This window comes from Rhododendron vialii, chromosome 13a (genome assembly GCF_030253575.1).
Source record: "Rhododendron vialii isolate Sample 1 chromosome 13a, ASM3025357v1".
Classification (NCBI taxonomy): Eukaryota; Viridiplantae; Streptophyta; class Magnoliopsida; order Ericales; family Ericaceae; genus Rhododendron; species Rhododendron vialii.
In genome coordinates, this window is record NC_080569.1 from 29,245,470 (window position 1) to 29,263,017 (window position 17,548).

General features: G+C 39.4%; 3 protein-coding genes and 1 long non-coding RNA gene across 6 annotated transcripts; 2 read left to right on the forward strand and 2 right to left on the reverse strand.

Annotated features, from left to right (window-relative positions):
- Window positions 1-3,246: 3,246 nt before the first annotated feature.
- On the forward strand, window positions 3,247-6,588 carry LOC131312400 (WRKY transcription factor 71-like). Its single transcript, XM_058340115.1, has 3 exons — window positions 3,247-3,867; window positions 4,697-4,840; window positions 5,685-6,588. The coding sequence occupies exons 1-3, from the start codon at window positions 3,425-3,427 to the stop codon at window positions 6,067-6,069; spliced, it is 972 nt and encodes a 323-aa protein (XP_058196098.1). The 5' UTR covers window positions 3,247-3,424; the 3' UTR covers window positions 6,070-6,588.
- Window positions 6,589-7,928: 1,340 nt separating this feature from the next.
- On the reverse strand, window positions 7,929-12,177 carry LOC131312401 (DNA replication complex GINS protein PSF3-like). 2 transcript variants are annotated; one of them, XM_058340116.1, is made up of 7 exons: window positions 11,850-12,177; window positions 10,109-10,288; window positions 9,937-10,008; window positions 9,741-9,841; window positions 9,315-9,407; window positions 8,463-8,602; window positions 7,929-8,351 (listed from the first exon to the last, which is right to left on the reverse strand). In XM_058340116.1, the coding sequence occupies exons 2-7, from the start codon at window positions 10,151-10,153 to the stop codon at window positions 8,242-8,244; spliced, it is 561 nt and encodes a 186-aa protein (XP_058196099.1). In that variant the 5' UTR covers window positions 10,154-10,288; window positions 11,850-12,177; the 3' UTR covers window positions 7,929-8,241. The 2 variants fall into 2 exon arrangements, with proteins under 2 accessions (XP_058196099.1, XP_058196100.1); XM_058340117.1 differs by lacking the exon at window positions 9,315-9,407 and having other exon boundaries at window positions 11,850-12,130.
- A 441-nt stretch (window positions 12,178-12,618) lies between these two features.
- On the forward strand, window positions 12,619-16,217 carry LOC131312402 (purine permease 21-like). Of its 2 annotated transcripts, none has more exons than XM_058340120.1 (3): window positions 12,619-12,683; window positions 13,072-13,125; window positions 14,880-16,217. In XM_058340120.1, the coding sequence occupies exons 2-3, from the start codon at window positions 13,086-13,088 to the stop codon at window positions 16,001-16,003; spliced, it is 1,164 nt and encodes a 387-aa protein (XP_058196103.1). In that variant the 5' UTR covers window positions 12,619-12,683; window positions 13,072-13,085; the 3' UTR covers window positions 16,004-16,217. The 2 variants fall into 2 exon arrangements, with proteins under 2 accessions (XP_058196103.1, XP_058196102.1); XM_058340119.1 differs by lacking the exon at window positions 12,619-12,683 and adding an exon at window positions 12,846-12,980.
- On the reverse strand, window positions 12,842-13,745 carry LOC131312403 (uncharacterized). The gene is made up of 3 exons (XR_009195862.1): window positions 13,309-13,745; window positions 13,070-13,272; window positions 12,842-12,978 (listed from the first exon to the last, which is right to left on the reverse strand). It is a non-coding gene; the product is annotated as an uncharacterized LOC131312403 (long non-coding RNA).
- Window positions 16,218-17,548: the final 1,331 nt, after the last annotated feature.

Consider the following 17,548-nt stretch of genomic DNA (forward strand, 5'->3'; position numbering starts at 1 on the left):
GGACCAAAAATGTACAAATGCAATGTACAGATTCATATTGAGTAATACACAAATGATCGGAGACGTTAGGAGAGTGGGGGGAAACTTTGGTTCTTGCTATGGGAGGATAGATTTCAGTTTTTTTTTTGTTTTTCTTCCAAGATGGGCACTTTTCTAGTGCCAGGATTTTGAAAAAAAGAAGAAGGGAGAGTGAGGAGAGACTTGAATATACACTCTCTCGTTCACAAAATCAACACTTTACCATTACACCAAACATTACTTTCTTGCACATATTCGACATAGATAATATATATACAAAATAAAAAAAAAAAATTTAAAAGGACATTGAGGCACGGGACCCCGCGTACCAGAAGATGGGACTGCACATACTCGCGGTGATTATGCAAGTTTTGAGGAGTCCCACCGTCGGTTAAACAGTCACCTCGCTCCCAGCGTCGGTTATGCAACATCGTGTGTGAATGATGACCAAACGAAAAAACAGAACACAAAAGTCTTTTACAAAAACACCGCAGAAGTCGGTTTGTAGTACTAGCTGAGTAGTAGTACGGAGTAACACATCTTTCGGCGAAGTGAATTGAAGGCGTAGCACATGCTTGAATTGGCTCCAAGCACTTTTGCTTGCTTGAATAAATTCAAATGGGCTCGATCTCCTATGGGAACGACAAGACTTTTGTGCACAACACGTGCAAGAACATAAAAATAAATACCTTTTTAACAAGACTTTGGCCTAACGAGATCAGGGATGTAATACTTTTTTTTTTTTTTTTGATCCGAACACCATTTATATTATTTCAAAGAAGTCATATGGCATCAATAGATATCCATCCGAAAGCAATAATAAGGGAAACACCAAAACCATCCAACAAAGAATGAACAAGAAAGATAAATGTCCAAGACCAGTAAAGACTTCACACCGCCAAAGAAGGTCTCGACACATGGAATATGAAATCCAAACACTCAATCCCCTAAAGATTGGTGAAAACCCAAGGCACAGATACATGCTAGGAGAAACGAGGTCGGTTTTGTTCGTTTGGTAATTTTGGGTATTTTAGTTTGGTAATGGGTGGAGAGAGGAATAGGGTAATGAGTGGAGAGAGATAGAGAGAGATAAAGAGAGAAATGAAATTAATAATTGAAAAAATGAGATAATGATTGAAGAAAAATATAAGATAATAATTGAAAAACAAAATTAAAACAAAGTAAAATATCAAAACGAACAAGGTCGTCGTAACTTCATCTCATCCTCCAATCGCCTAAGGTTTTAATTTAACTATTAAAATAATACTGTTTTCGCCAATAAAAAGAAGATATTTCTATAGCCCTTAACACGTAGAGGTACATGAGTAATTTGGTTGTCAGTCAAGTACCTTTTAATTTGTCGCTTGTTTATGATCTCTTCATGAAAGTATTATTCTTGACGAGATCAATTTATTTATTTTTTAAATCGGATATCTGGATCAACTTATCCGCACCTTAATTTTGAGACTCTGAAGATAACGACCAGACATAACTCCCTTGGGCCCCCAAAGTTTTGAATGATTGATCTCTAAAAAATTTGAACATACAACTTCATAATCAATCACTTATTGCTTTGTCATTCCCGATTTGCGACCCCCTTGGGTTACAGGTTACTCAGATCATCTTCTAGAGTTCTAGTACCCGATTTGAATGCGAGACGACGTACAGCAATATTACATGGATTTAAATTACATTTAAATTACATCCCGTTCCGTTTTCCCTTCTTAAAAAAAGAAGTACTTATTTATAATTTTCAAGCTTAAAAAAAATAGACCTACTAAAATCAAAACATATGGAATATATATTTTGTTTGATAGATTTCGATGAGATCTATCAAACCCTGTAAAAAAATTGAAAAATTATTTTCGTATGTCTATTATTTTTAAATTTAAAAATAAGTCCTTATTGTTTAAGTACTAATTTGAGAATCTTGAATAGGGCTGACATTTTCAAAATAATTTATGCGATTTCTCAATGTAAGCTATCGCATCTCAATATTTTTAGATATGGCCATCATAAGGTCACTATTCACCCAATTATAATAAGAGAGAAACTTATTCACGGCTCCGCGCAATCTCAGCCATCCGTTTAGGCAATCAATGGTCCGGATTTAAAAAAAACTATTCGTGCAAATAATTTTTTTAAAACTCTAGACCGTCCAAAACACTTTTAGACTCGCGCGATTGAGCGCCATATACAAAATTTGCGGTTTGATCCGTAAAGAAGTTTTTCTCTTATAACAATAGTTCTTTTATTGTATGAAAACTTAAGAGGTGGAAAAATTATATTTGAAGAGTTACATGTCAAAAAATACTTCATCAATATGTGAGGTGCACAATAACTAATCAAAGTCTAAACACACAAAAATTTATCTACTAATAAAATCATAAAGGGAAGAAATAAAATTAACAACGAAATATTCCCTTTAGTCTCCGAATAGAGATGACATAACAAATTTACCATCACCAACCATAACAAGATTCTCTAAAGATTAATAAAAAATTTTCGCTTAGAAAAAAAAAACTCTCTCTCTCCAACTTAATCAGAAAAAATCACATCGAGATCTCAATCTAACTTCTTTTGCCTTTTTCTGCTAATGAAATCAAACAACTTTCTACAAATTTGACGATAAATTGAAAGAAAATACCCGATCAAACCACTACTTTTTAAGTTTATTATGTCATGGTATATGAAGGTTAAATAACGAATTGTCTTATATATATCAGATTGAATAATATAACCGTTAGGAATATAACCATTACAAATATACCCATCGAAATATAACCGTGGCAAATATGACTGTTAGCATATAGCCGTCACCAAAATACGACCGTTATACTTGTAAAAGTAAAAGTGGAAAGAAAGAATGTAGTACTTTAACAAAAGAAAGTTAGAATAGAGACACTGATTAATTACACAATATTTTCATTAAAATGCGAATAGCTAAAATATATAAAAAAAAATGCGACTTATAAGGTATGATTCGCTTCAGAATTTAATGAGGCTGATACTGGTGCTAGCTCCTAGAATAGATGTTAACGTAATTAGGCAAGTAATCACAACCTATTTAAAAAAAATTGATTTTCGTGCTCCATTTTTATATGCGAACGCTCCACTTTGTACATAAAATTTTCTGTCTACAAGAGTGAAGCGCCAAAATCAACATTCTTTATTAAACTTCTTAGGGAATGAATATTGTCAAACCTTCTTTCCATGGTGAGGTGAGCACTTGTCATGTAACCTATATATATATTATCTCTCCCCCTCTCCAAGATCTCTCCATAAACAAGACAAACAGATTTCATCAAGTCTTCCTGTCAAAGTTTGATTAAACCAAAGGGACCTCATTACCTCAACCAAAGATTCTCTCTCTCTCTCTCTCTCTCTCTCTCTCTCTCTCTCTTCCATGTCTGATGAAGCCAGAGACTTCTACTACCACACCCCATTCCATGAAGATCATAGATATGGAACCAGTGCAACTGGTTTCTCTTTCTCTCTCAACAACTCTCCTCTCTCCATACCCAATTCATCATCACCTGATTATGAGCCACGAGCGTTTGACCCTTGTTCGTACATGAGCTTCACCGAGTCCTTGAATGGATCTTCCGACTATAATACCCTCGCGAGAGCCTTTGGCTTATCACCATCGTCGCCCGAACCGTTGTCCGGGGTTAAGATAGAGCAGAGTCCGGCGGTGGACGCGGGCAGTGAAACCGCGGTCACGCCGAACTCCTCCGCCTCTTCCTCGTCTAATGAGGCCGGCGGTGGCGGTGATGAGGGTTCCAACAAGGGTAAAAAAGACAGGCAGCAGAAGGAGTCCGACGATGGAGGAGAAAGCTCTAAGCAAGGGTATGTTCAATGGGAAATGATTTTACAAACATATTTTTCATACGAAAAGACTCATTCAAAAAGACTTTCAAAATGACACTTTGATAACTCAGGGGTCCTATCAACAACCTTTGATGAGGCCTATCAACAACCTTTGATGAGGCCGGTCCGGACGGATTCTGCCCCCCATTTAATTAGGTCCTTGATGGTGGGATCCGTTCTTGGATTAATTGAGGCGAGCATAAGCTGATTCGTAGTTTAAAAAAAATGACATTATTCTGAGATTTTCGAAATAACGTGCCACGATGGCAAAACTTTTGGTTTGAAATGAAAGCGTGAATGGCCATATTAGTAGAGAAATTCTTAGTTCTGGAGTATTTGTCTGGTTAATTATAGGGGTGTACTGTACGATCCCGAGCCTTCTATCTCTACAATTTGTGGTTTAGATTTCAAAAAGTATATTTTACCTCTAGGATAGTTTTTCAAATCTAGACCATTAAAATATTTTTCGACAACTCGGATTGGACACTATATCCATGTAGTGCACCCCTCCCTGAGTTCTAGTAAATACAAGGGTATATTGCACCATTCGAGCTGCATGTCTACCTCTACAATTAATGGTTCAGTTTTCAAAAAGTATATGTCACTTGTAGAATAGTTTTCGAAATCCATTAAAACTCTTTTGGACAGCTCAGATTGCGCATGCACTACACCCCCTGTAGTCTGAGTTCTAGTAAATATGGTTAGTTCCTTGTGAAGAGCATTTATGTGTATGTTGAGATCTTTATCTAGAACATCTTGACCTATGTAGATGTATACATACATGTGTGTGTGTTTGAATTGTCTGCAGGAGCAAATCAAAGAAGAAAGGTGAGAAAGGGGAAAGAGAGCCTCGTTTTGCCTTCATGACCAAGAGTGAGGTTGATCATCTAGAAGATGGATACAGGTGGAGAAAGTATGGGCAAAAGGCAGTCAAGAATAGCCCTTTTCCAAGGTTTGATTTGTTCCTCCTCATTTGGTTAAATATGAGAGAACCTATGACCATATATACTTGTTTGGCATGTGCACAAACTCAATTGATGCTCAAATCCTTCCCAAAAAGAACAAAAAAAAAAAAAAAAAAGGATGTGAAACTAGCTAGTAGTAGAATAAAAGTCCAACTTTTCTTTCTTTCTATCCTGCGGCTTCTCACCATCCAAACAAGATAAAATGGTCCCCATGAGCACTCATAAGACATTGTTTGTGGTGTTCTTTTTGGTCACTTTTTTGCATTTATGCTCTTAATAATGCACCAAAATGAATCCGGAGGGTAGGTTTGGTGGTCAAGGCCTGAGACACAAGATTTTGCTTCCTTTTGGTCAAATCTCACGTTCGAAATTCCTCGATCGGATGCTATCAACTATTTTGGGACCAACCTTGGGGGGTGGTGAGATTGGTCTTCCAATATTAGTCGAGGTGCGTGTAAGCTTATCCAATTAAACACTCGAGTTATCAGAAAGTAGCAATGCACAAAAATGGAGCAACTAATTTACCCGTCCTAAACGTGAAAGAGACCGAGTAAATGTACAAAAGTTGTGGCGAGTAAACCTCATCAGATATCATATCTATGTACCCCTTCAGTGTGTGGGTGGAACACCACCAAACATTTACAGAAATAGAACTAGCTTCTAATTGCCGGGCGAAAATTTAACATTTTTAGTTGCAGTTAATAAGGTTTGAACTTCTGTCAAATGCATGAGAGTACATGATGCACGCATACCACTCGGCAACCACTCTACTTGCAGCCATCTCTATTCTTAAGACTTCGTTCTTATGAGCATTTTGATTTCTATATGCAGAAGCTACTATAGGTGCACCACCCAAAAATGTGGGGTGAAAAAACGCGTCGAGAGGTCGTTTCAGGATCCGTCAGTGGTGATAACAACGTACGAAGGGCAACACAACCACCCACTACCGGCAACGCTCCGAGGCAACATAGGGGGGATGTTAATGCAGCCGTCTATGGTGGCGCCGCCACCTGGTTTTCCTCAAGACTTTATGGTTCAAATGCCTTCTTCTGCTGTGTACAACTACCATGGTACTGGTGGGATGAGCTCTTTCTACCCACAAAGTGGTAGTGGTACTTTGGGTACTTCTCCACTTCATCAGCAGCAGTTTCAGATTTCTGACTATGGGCTTTTGCAAGACATGGTGCCTTCCATGTTTCTTAAACAAGAGCAATGACTGTCGATGTCGATCTAGGGTTGGCCCTGACTTTTTGGGCCCTAAAGCGAAAATTAAGATGATCCCTTTTTTTTTTATTGGACTATTACAAGGGATATCAAAGTAGGAGGGCTCCTAAAATTTGTAAATTTTCGGGGGCTAAAGCGGCTGCATGCACTTACCTCTCAAGGAGCTTTAACTTCCTACGATCCTTCACCATCTCTCTGTGGGGAAGGAAAAAAAAACACATGCGCGCATCGTATATGTGCTTTCAAATTTTGGTCTACGTGCGTGGATCCGTCTTGCTAGGCAAAGTACTCTTGTCGTCGTTGTCGACGGTGAGGGTGCAAGATACCGAACGAATCAACATGTCGACGTGTATAGCCATATCTGGATGCGAATGTATGACGTATTTTCGATCTTTACGGTTGATGTATTCGACTGTTGGGTTAACGTATGTCCAATATCTGGATGCGATTTCTGTAAAATAGGCGATGATGCTTATAAAGTTATAATCAATTGAGATACTGTTTTTATTTTTATTTTTTATTAAGTCAATTGAGATGCTCTTTGGCTGTAATTGTACCTTTTTTCTTTTTAATCATCTGTTTAAAGTTTGGAGAGTACAGTATCCAATTAGTTATTATCGATATCTTTAGTTTATCTAATAATTCTACATAACGTAAGCAGTGAATATATAAAAATAAGTAGCGTTATTTTAATTGCATGAGCTGCCCAGGTCTCTCTGCCTTTCAAATTAGAGTATTACAAGTTAGTTGTGGATTGACAGTGTCGTACCGCATCAAGATAAAATTTATCACATTTTGGAGATTTTTTTTTTTTTTGGGTACACATTATATTTTGGAGTTAACTATACTTCGTATGCAACAGTGATTATTAATAAGACCGAGTATCGTTGTTCCGGGACTAAATGACTAAATTATTTTAAATTTAATTAATTTCTAAAAAAAATTCCTACCCAACCAAGTAATTGTATTTGTGGTACTTTAAAGTGCTCCACTTCGCTGATCAAAAAAAAAAAAAAAAAAAAGTGCTCCACTTCGTCAACAGCAGCTTCAGATTTCTGACTACGGGCTTTTGGAAGATATGGTGCCCCTCCATGTTTGTTAAACAAGAGCAACGACTCTCTCTCTCTCTCTCATCCATTTTACCATCTGTCTGTGTGATCACTCAGTATTACCTTTCAAGTAGTTTAACTTCGTATGGTCCTTTGCAATATCTCTCTCGGAGAATGTTCTGAGTAAATTTAAACCATTAAGTGCAGTAATGAATAATTCAAAATCAAACTAACCTATTTTGTCCAAATTACGGACCGAAGATGATCCAAATCCTAACCGAAAAAGAGTACATAACCAAGGAAAGTTCTCTCCACACCCACCAGTACTCTCTCTCTCTCTCTCTCCAAATCCTCGGCTTGCCCACCATCTCTATAGAGCCCCATCTCCAACTGCCACTTCCCCTCCTAACGATATGGTCCATAGACATGCCACTGCACACTCCCAAAACCAAGTCAACCAACCTTGAAAGGGACGCTTAAGCTAACACCTTTGAAATTTTTTTGTCCAATAAATCCGGAACTACCAATGTTCATAGGGAAAGAAATGTCGTTTTATTACTTGAAAATGAAGATCACAAAGAAGTTATGTTGAAATTAATATAGTACCTTGTCGTTGTTGGGCTCATTAGTTAGTTAAGCCCAAGTCCTCTATCTTTTGTAAGTTTAATTCCGTACTATTTATTTATTTATTTTTGTTATTCGTTAAACCTAATTTACTTTATTAGAGACTTGAAGAGAGGAATGGATACTTACGGAAATCGAACGCTGTCCATGCATATGAGAGTATAAAAAAAGCACCAACTGCACTCCACTCCACTTACAATTCCGTACTATTTAAAGATGAATGAAAGAATAGAAGCAGTGAACAGTAGGCCCATTTCGAAACCTCTGAGATGAATTACTACAAAACTTTTCGTGTTAGCAAATCGGTAATGGAAATTTGGGACCACCAAATAGGGCCTAACATGATTCACCAGCCTGCACTTCATTTTTGATACGATAAAAATTAGTAGTCGAAACCATTTGAAACACCACAGTAGCACAATTAAGGTCAGAGCAAGTAATCTATTTCCTAATGCCACGCCGATGAGATGTATCACAACACAGAGCAGGGCCTAATCTGATGGTCTTCGTTTCCTTCCGAGAACAGAAGCTTTGTGGAATCTAGGTCCACCCATTCTCCACTTTTTAAATGCTGCCATTGAGGATTGGGCAGCCTCGTACACTACGACAAATCATAAGCGTATGATTAATGCTCATCTTATTGATAACAACAGATGTGAGATTTCATTAGAGCATAGAGTTAAACATGAATCCAAGAATATAGAAGTCTCACATTTCGTTTCTTCTTTTGTCAAAATTGTCAAGAATTTTGGAGCCACGGCCAATGCGGCAGTTTGTGCCTTGATCAGCACTTCCTTATACCGGGTTTGAAACGCGGCTAAGAGCAAGAATGCAATGCTCTTATCGCCAGCTCTGTCCATCAAAATTTTACAGCCTTAGCAGAGAACAACATCATTGAGCATGTGTCAGCAGAAGAGCAACTTTAAAGCAATCAAGCCTACTAACTGGTATATTCCATCTAAAGTCGGAAATGGAAAGAAAAATAATAATTCAAACTGCGCCATGATCTTAGAGGTAATCAGCACTATTGAAGGAAGGGAATACTGGAGCTACATCAGATTAATAGGAGCCCTGAGGCCTGGAATCAGGAGATGAACTGAGCTATCTCCCATTGGAGCAAGGAGTCATTCCAGAATAATGTACACAATCTCCATGGCAGCAGCTATATATTCCATGTAGAATGTAAGGAATGCTAGGATCTTCTCTAAAAAAGCAAAGGACCCAACAGAAGTTTTTATAATCTTGGAAAATAGTGTCCGAGACAGAATCTTCTCTGGGCAGGTGGTTCCTTGGAGTTAAATCCTTCTACCATCATCCTAAATCCTTCTACCATCATCTAAATCCTTCTACCATCATCCTGGATCTCCAACTGATGATGCTCTATGGCATCTAAAATATCTTTGAAAACAAGTGAAAAGCAGTCAAGAAAAACTTAAGTTTCTGAATATACTTGGAAGTCGGGCAACGTTTCTTTCAAAAGAAATGAGATAAACCCATCAAGAAGGCATGACTGATAGTTCTAGACTCGAGTGCAAAGAACATTTAAAGGGGTAAAGGACCTTACAGTGCAAATAATTTGCATCCCAATTCATAGAAGTATGGACATCGATTCTTTAGATCAACATGTGCAGCATCAGCTGCAAGCTCGTCCCTTGTTCTGGCATTGGCAAACACAATACACATGTGGAGAAAATAAAACAAGAGTAATCAAGTCTTTCAACTAAAAGATATCCAAGTAGGATTCACAGCCACACTTTGTCAGTCCTACCAAATGGGATTGCAACCACCCAATGCCTCGTTTCCATGATATTGGATAATATAGAACGGACAGTGGGGGTAAAAGTCATACTGAAATCAGATATTAAGTTTTTACTGTCTAACATGAAATGGCATGAATTAGGCCATGACCTGCAATCTAGCCCATTTAAATGTTCTTTTTGTATTGTAAATTAAGCAAAAAAGTGTCACCCAGAGATATTAGTAGGTTTACTTTTGATTGAAACACGGGGGTAGACTAATGGATACTGCTTGTCTCAGGTGTAGCTCACGAGCAAGCCAAAAAGGCAGCTCTACCCTTGAACCTAGTTCAACCTGGCATAGAGAAACAAAACCATCAATGTGGAGTCAGTGACACGTCCCTTGAGCTTCCTTAGTATTTGCCTAATTTATTCCAGCCTTGAATTTACCTTATTTGTTTCATCACTAGAATCAAAGAGCCCAACTCCATTTGCAGCCACTTGGAATACCGCAGGGACAAGCTGCACGCAATAGCAAACACATACGTCAATGCGAACTGTGAAGAAGAAATTCAGAAGAACTAGAAGTCAGACCATCCAAAAGAGAATAAATAAAGAATACCTCGTCTTCTGCTATAATATCATCAATGTCATAGTACTGTGACATTTCTAATACAAAGAAACTCGGCGTGTATTTTTATAGTCTACCCTTAGAGGACCCTCCCTCCTCTGATATAGTTCACTGAAGCGACGGATCAATCTTTATTGAACCTTATGCATCCTGCGTTGAGCTTTCTGTATCCTACACGTAAATAGAAAAAGAAACAAAATACATACATGTAAAATACACCCACCGAAGCCAGTTTGTCAACTGTCAAGCACCGATGCACAAGCAAAATTCAACCAAAATTCAACCAAAATGCATCACTACATCATTATTGCAGTAGGAATCAGCATTCAACAAAAGCATTGACCAGTTTAAGATCCAATTTCAACCCATTTCATAAAGTTGTTGCATCCCATCAGTTACATGTCTTGCAACTAATCTTGGATGTTGGTCGTAGATTCCTTCGGTGTAATTAAATTTTGAATTCATAAAAAAAAAAAAGGTGAACGAACTTAATGCCTCAGTTCAAAAAAAACTTAATGTCTAAAGGTAAAAAGATATGTGCAAACCAACACTTAACATCCTGTCTAATAAAAGAACGGAAACAGTATAGCAGCCGATCTTAACAAAAGATGTAAGCATTATGAATCAGGAGTTTGTATCGCCTGATGTCCTAGGCATCAGTTGCAAATGTTCGAAAATATTACACTTATAAGTTAAAAATACAAAATACCATCCAACGATCTCACAAACAAACAGTTCTCTAACTACCATATTACACCCTACCATCAGGTTTCTAAAAGTCTGCCGCCTAGGCGCTAAGCGGTGGTCCAACGCCTAGATTAGGCAGCCGACTAGTCGGTGCCCCTTTTCTACCCGACTATTGCCTGTCGATTTTTAGAACATTGCTATAAGTAGACAATATTGAATGCTTTTAGCGCAGCATTGTCCTTAGAAAGGAACTAATAAATTAGTGTCCTCCGTGGCTCCAACAAAATGCTAATACAATTCTTTAACTTGGTAGACCTAGGAGTGGTTATATGCAAGGAGGGATTGCCACCGCCAAGTTAAAACAAAAAAGGAACACCTCTTATTTTACATTCTAGTAGTTTAACATATTTCAAAGTTATGCAAGTTCAAGTGTTTGTTACGTACTCTTTTATTGCACATGTATTTGCTCACCTAAGGTTGAAAACTTTGCATCCGTCAATAGCAATGCTAAATTGTTAGTTCCTCAGAACGACTAATTATTTTGTAAATGATTCAGAATGTGATCCTGGAAGGAGAAGAGAAAAGGATATGGGTTAGCTTTCCAACCGTCAGATCGCTCGTACTTGAACCGTTCAATCGACAGTATAAAGGATCCCCAAAATCCGCACTCCAAGTAAAAGAACGACTCTCTGCTTAACAAGTCAACAGTTAACAGTGAAAAACATCTTATACGAACGAGAAGGACACCATACGAGCCGTCAAACTAAAATTCCAAATCATTTCCGATCACCATAAATGACTACTTCAAACCCTAGCACTGCGTGTCTGGTGGTTATGGCACATGCAATTATGGGCCAAGAGAGCCTTAGTTAGTTGTTGTTTCTATTTGGGTTTTTCTTTTCCCGGCGTGAATTGCAAAAATGGACCATCGATCGCTGAACATCAATAGAAGCCCTTACCATCGTTGCCGTAGGCCAATCGATTAGTACAACTCCGGCACATATGTATGTTGAGAGAGAGAAAGAGAGAGAGAGAGATTGCTTACAGGCGAAAGAGAGATCGAAGAAGTCAGATCTGTGAGACGACGCAGATGCGCGGCATGAAGTAAAAGCCAGCAGGGCAAAGGTCGACCAAACCGTGTCTGGTTTCCAAGAAAAAGAGGAAGAAGAAAATGGAAGTGAGGTTAGCAACAGAGAGAGAGAGAGAGAGAGAGAGAGAGAGAGAGTTCTTGAAGACTAGGGATTTTCCCTCGGCAGTCCGGCCCTCCTAAAAGAAACCAGCGTTGTTCGGCTCTTGGCGCCCAAATTTCGTTGGAATTTCAGGTGGTTTCAACGCGCGTTGTGATTCCTTTTGTTTTGATCTGTCAATTTCACCGTTCAAAATTGTTCTGAATTATTTGACTTTAAAAAAGAACACTCTTCTAGATTTAGAAGATTTTTTTTTAAAATACTCTTCTAGATATAGAAGAATTTTTTTTTAAATTTTAATTATTGATTACTGGAACGAACGATAACATTCGACGTGCGGCAAAACAAAAACGGTGAAAACGTGCTGTAAGCGTGGTTGGATTGGGCTACCCAACAAGGCCTCTGTTTCCACTTCTTTTGTTTTTTTAATCGACACCACATGTTTAATTTAAAAGAAATACATCATTATAATAATCGTAAATTTTGTTTTTTTCCTGGGTCACGCGACCCCATCCCCAACATGTGCCGTGTGGGTTGGCCTTCATGTTCCTACAAAAGGACAAATAGTCTTCACTGTTACCAAGGAGAAATTGCATGAGAGAGAAGGAGAGAGAGAGAGAAGCCATGGGAAAAGGATTGCAGGAGAGAGTATCACAGAGGGAAGTGTTTGGTTTTCCGAGAAGACCGACAGCGCAAGTGCATTTTTGGTCTTTTGCCCATCAACATGCCTTGCCAAGAAGCTTTCTAGCCTTTCTTTCATCTCTCTGTTAATGCTCTGGCTTTTTCTGTTCGAGCTCAATCCTTTCAAACTTCTTTTTTGATAATTCGGTTGTCCGGACCATCTTACGCGCACAAGTCGATTTATCGGAGCTCAATTCCACAGCCCAATTACGGGGATCTTTTCAAATTTCTGTTGGTATATTGTAGTGGAGACCAAGTTTTTTCTCATTCCATAGAGTTTCAGCTGGTTAAGGGAATAACTACATCCTGTAAGTATTTCTGATTGTGCTGTATTGATTCATGGCTCTTTCCAAATTTGGTTTTATTGCTAATTCGTCCCTCTACCCTTTATTTGTACAGTTTACAACTCCAATATGGGAGAAGCTCAACATCAAATGCAACAAAAAATCCATGGTATATATGTGAATTTTTCTTGGTTCTTTTTTGTTTTTTCTTCTTATTTTCTTTGTCTTCTTAATCGGCGAGTGATTCAGTTCTTCAAGTATTGGAATTAGTGGACATGAATTTGTTCTCTTTTGTGGTGTTCCCATTATTTTTCGTCTGCAATCTGCATACTAGTTGGGAAAAACCAAAAACAGGAAGGGAGCTAGTCCAGTTGGCTGGTGGGTTTTCTCCTCACACAATTGAGCAGTGTTCGATTCTATCATTCTTAGGGTCAGGTCGGACGAAAGAATTTTTTTGTGAATTTCCTAATCTCGACATAGATGGCGTGATTTTGACTGGACGGGGAGAAGATTCCCGAACCGTCAGGAGGGAGAGAGAGAGAATCATCGATAAGTAACAATTTTCTAGCAAAGTGTGTACCAAGAGTTTACTATTTCTAAAGGACTGTTTTGTTTGTGTAAGTCAACTAAAGCAAGGCATGGGGACGTTTATTACCTCCCATACTATATTTCTTTTTCAGTGTGAAGTCTTCGTGACAAATTGTTCAACCGGACAAGGGGCTGTCCGGACAGCCTTGTGTGTAAGGTTCATCATTTGGCCTGAAGGCTCGCAGCCCGTCCTAAGTCCGCCCGGCCCATCGGGCTTTTACCGGGCCTGAGCCCGTGAAACGGGCAGGTCGGGCCTATAAATTTGTACTCGGCCCGTGAGCCCGCCCGGTAGCCCGCCCGTGGTACCCCGTCCAAAAGCCCGCCCACTAGCTCCAAATCCCACAAAATCCTTTCTTTTTTCCCTTGCCCAAGGAAATTTAAGCCCGCCTGGTGGCCTGTCAGGTTTTTGGCCTGCTAGCCCGTCCATTGGGCTAGCCCGTGGGCCGGGCTTGGGCTTCAATTTATAGTAGGTAGCCCGGCCCGCAAAAAAGAAAAAGTCCGATCGGCCCGGCCCGATGATGACCCTTACTTGTGTGGGCCCCCTACGCGCATTTTTTTTTTAAAATTCGAACCGTGCATTGGCCTGCAAAATAATGTATCTATGCAAAAAATCAGTTTGTCCGGACATCGATAGGTATGTCAAAAGTTGAGTTTTTACACGAAAAAATGGACGACCGTGAACGGTTTAACTTTAAAAACAGTTGATAGATCACGGTCGTCAATTTTTCCGTGTATAAACTCAACTTTTGACATACCTATCGATGTCCAAACAAGCTGATTGTTTGCGTAGATACATTATTTTGCGAGCCCTACAAGATGCATGGTTCAAAATTTTCAAAAAAACGCGCGAAGAGGACCCACACGGGAGCATTCCGGACAGCCCCTTGTCCGGTTGATCCGGAAAAAACATTTTCTCTAAAAAAAGGATCTTCATGACAAAGATTTTGTATGTGATTCTGTTCCTTTTGTCTTATTTCTTGCATGTAGGAAGAGTCAAATGGAAAACATTTTGGACATAAATGTCCGGACACGCGCAGATTAAGACACGGAGCTAGAGCGGTTGGATGTGTGTGTTCATTAGGTAGTTTCAAATATATGTGTGTTTGGATCCGTGTTCGGACAAGTTGTGTCCATAGCATTGCCGGGATCGACTAATTAGGGTTGGAAAAAAATTAAAGTTCAGCTTTTGCTCAAATACATTGAGCAAAAATTAGGTTCCCATGATTATACATCTTTCTACATGCTCTTCTTTCCTTTAATTTTTTGCACCAAACACTACTCTACTACTGTATTATTGTATACACTGAGACTTGCTTGCTTGTTTTGTTCTACCAGTACAGGAGGAAGCCAAGGAACAAAATGCAAATGTCATGAACCCCCACCAACCACCACCAGAACTTCCTAAACAACAAAAAAACTACATGTGGTGGCTCCGGATGGCGGTGTACTCCTTCCTCGTCCTCTCCACCCAGGCATCCGCCACGCTCTTGGGAAGACTCTATTTCGCCAAAGGCGGAAGCGGCAAGTGGACTGCAACTCTCGTCCAGATCTGCGGCTTCCCGATCCTCCTCCCATTCCTCCTCTTCTCTCCAAACAAACCTCAAAAATGTGAAGACAACCGTCCCGACGCGCCCTCATTGGTAACCCTGGCTTCCCTCTACCTCTGCTTAGGTGTCTTCCTGGCTGCAAACTGCATGTTGTATTCCATTGGCCTTTTATACCTTCCCGTCTCTACTTACTCCCTCATTTGTGCAAGCCAGTTGGGCTTCAATGCCTTGTTTTCTTACTTCCTCAATTCACAAAAAATCACTCCTTTCATCATAAACTCCCTTGTCATCCTCACTATATCATCCACCCTCCTTGTCTTCCAAAATGACTCTTCTGGCTCAAATAAAGTCTCCAGAGGGAAGTATGCAACCGGGTTTTTGTCCACTGTCGGTGCGTCTGCTGGATACGCATTGTTGCTCTCCGTGACTCAACTAGCCTTCAGGAAAATACTAAGACAAGAAAATTTTCGGGTCGTTTTGAACATGATAATCTACCAATCCCTAGTCGCAACGATAGTGATTTTGGTGGGGCTTTTTGGTAGCGGAGAATGGAAAGGTTTGACCAAGGAAATGGATGGTTTCGAACTGGGAAGAGTTTCCTACGTCATGACTTTGGTTTGGATAGCTATTTCTTGGACATCTTTCTCAATCGGCGCAGTCGGGTTGATTTTTGAGGTCTCTTCTCTCTTCTCCAACGTCATCAGCACTCTGGGCCTGCCGATTATTCCGGTGGCGGCAGTGTTTGTTTTTCACGATACGATGGGTGGAATAAAGGTGGTGGCGATGTTGTTGGCGATTTGGGGATTCGTTTCGTACATTTACCAGCATTACCTGGACGAATTGGAGTCCAAGACTAGAAGCGACCAGCACGACAATGGAGTTTCTGAAGTTTCCCTTGCTGAAAGGGCTTAATTAGCAGGTGAATAGATGAACAGAGTCCATAAAATCAGGACCCCATTGATCTGTTTAGATCACTCGAGTCAATGTAAAAGTGGCTTGAGCAACAAAATGTGTTTGGTTTTGTGTTGTATGGACTTCAAAATCAATACAAAATTGGCTCAAACAGTGTGAAAACGAATTAATGTTTTTATTGGACTTCCAGATTAAGGTGAATCTTTGCAGAAAACTATAGTTTCTTTGATTTTTTCATTGGACTTCCGGTTCGAGCCATAGCTACCGTCTGTGAGAACGGGCCGTCACCACAGCACGCACCACCTAGTGCACGGCGTCGAGAAATCTCCCTCTTCGGTCCACAAACAAGTTCGAAATAAAGCCTATTAGTAGCACCACCGGGTACCAGCACAAATGTGCCTCCTGGAGCTCGAACCGGCACAGGTGTTAAAAAGAAAGGGTGACTCCCACTACCACCTAGATGGTAACTAATCTCCCTTTTTAACTATCTTAACTAATCTCTCCTTATACTACATACACCTCTTATCCCCTCTTCATCCGACAAACAAGCCGTAAAGATGTAGATGAATCCAGTGAAGTTATTTTTAGCCTTTGCTCCACGTGTTGTGATTGACAAATACTGTGAGATCCATGACTTTTGTGTTAGTAATAAATTAGGGGATACAAAAAGTAGTTGACCAAGTAGTCATGCCGCATGCGGTGTAATTGTTACTAGTTCCAAAAAAATAAGCCATGATTGAGATAATTCACAACGTAAGCGTTAAGAATGCCAATTAAAATAGATAAGATCATGCCATAAACACATGAAACTAACTGAAAACATGGTAGAAAGAGCTAGTAACATTGTTATTAGTAATTATTTTACTAATAAAAACATCGCCAATGGGTTTGTAGCTTAATGACATTTTCTCATCTCTTCTCATGAAAAATAAGAATTTGATTCTTGTCAGGAGCGTGAGTATTTAGTGTGGTGGTTAATGTCATTTGGACTTGCCCCACTCGTATGCTGCTTAGCTGTATTTTTCTCTCATTCTCTTGAAAGTAGGCTAAACATCTATTGATGAAAAAAAAAAAAAACCCTGATAAAACATCACTAGTTCCGTATCTAGACAATAGGAGGGGCGGGTCGATTTTTTATTCCGCCACGTTTAGGGAGGGAATCTTGGTTAGTCCTGGAATCACGACTTGATCACTCTGCACCAAACTGTGATTATATTTTTAGATCCGGCTTCTCTATTGTTGGACTGTAAAGAGAGGCTTTTGTCATTTCATCGTAGTCATTCATCTTTGTATTTAACAACCCAAATTTTAATTTATGAAAGAGTTTTGTTAAAATTTGAATTGTTGAAAACACTTTTGGACGACTAGAATTACGCGAACGACCCTCTGCAATTCAACAACAAATTGCAGAGAAGCGAGATTCTATTTCTATTTACCAATATTTTATGAGAAAGTTTACTAAAACTCGCTAACTGGTTTGCCACGTGCATGACTGACAATTGGAGGAGTATACAACTGGTTTTCAATCACAAAACGTGCATCGCC

Coding starts and splice junctions, on each gene's coding strand:
- LOC131312400 (XM_058340115.1), top strand. CDS start 3,425: ATGTCTGATGAAGCCAGAGACTTCTACTACCACACCCCATTCCATGAA. Junction 3,868..4,696: donor GGAGAAAGCTCTAAGCAAGG/GTATGTTCAATG, acceptor AATTGTCTGCAG/GAGCAAATCAAAGAAGAAAG. Junction 4,841..5,684: donor AAGAATAGCCCTTTTCCAAG/GTTTGATTTGTT, acceptor TTCTATATGCAG/AAGCTACTATAGGTGCACCA.
- LOC131312401 (XM_058340116.1), bottom strand. CDS start 10,153: ATGTCACAGTACTATGACATTGATGATATTATAGCAGAAGACGAG. Junction 9,408..9,740: donor CCCCCGTGTTTCAATCAAAA/GTAAACCTACTA, acceptor TGCCAATGCCAG/AACAAGGGACGAGCTTGCAG. Junction 8,352..8,462: donor GACAAAAGAAGAAACGAAAT/GTGAGACTTCTA, acceptor GATTTGTCGTAG/TGTACGAGGCTGCCCAATCC.
- LOC131312402 (XM_058340120.1), top strand. CDS start 13,086: ATGGGAGAAGCTCAACATCAAATGCAACAAAAAATCCATG. Junction 13,126..14,879: donor AATGCAACAAAAAATCCATG/GTATATATGTGA, acceptor TTGTTCTACCAG/TACAGGAGGAAGCCAAGGAA.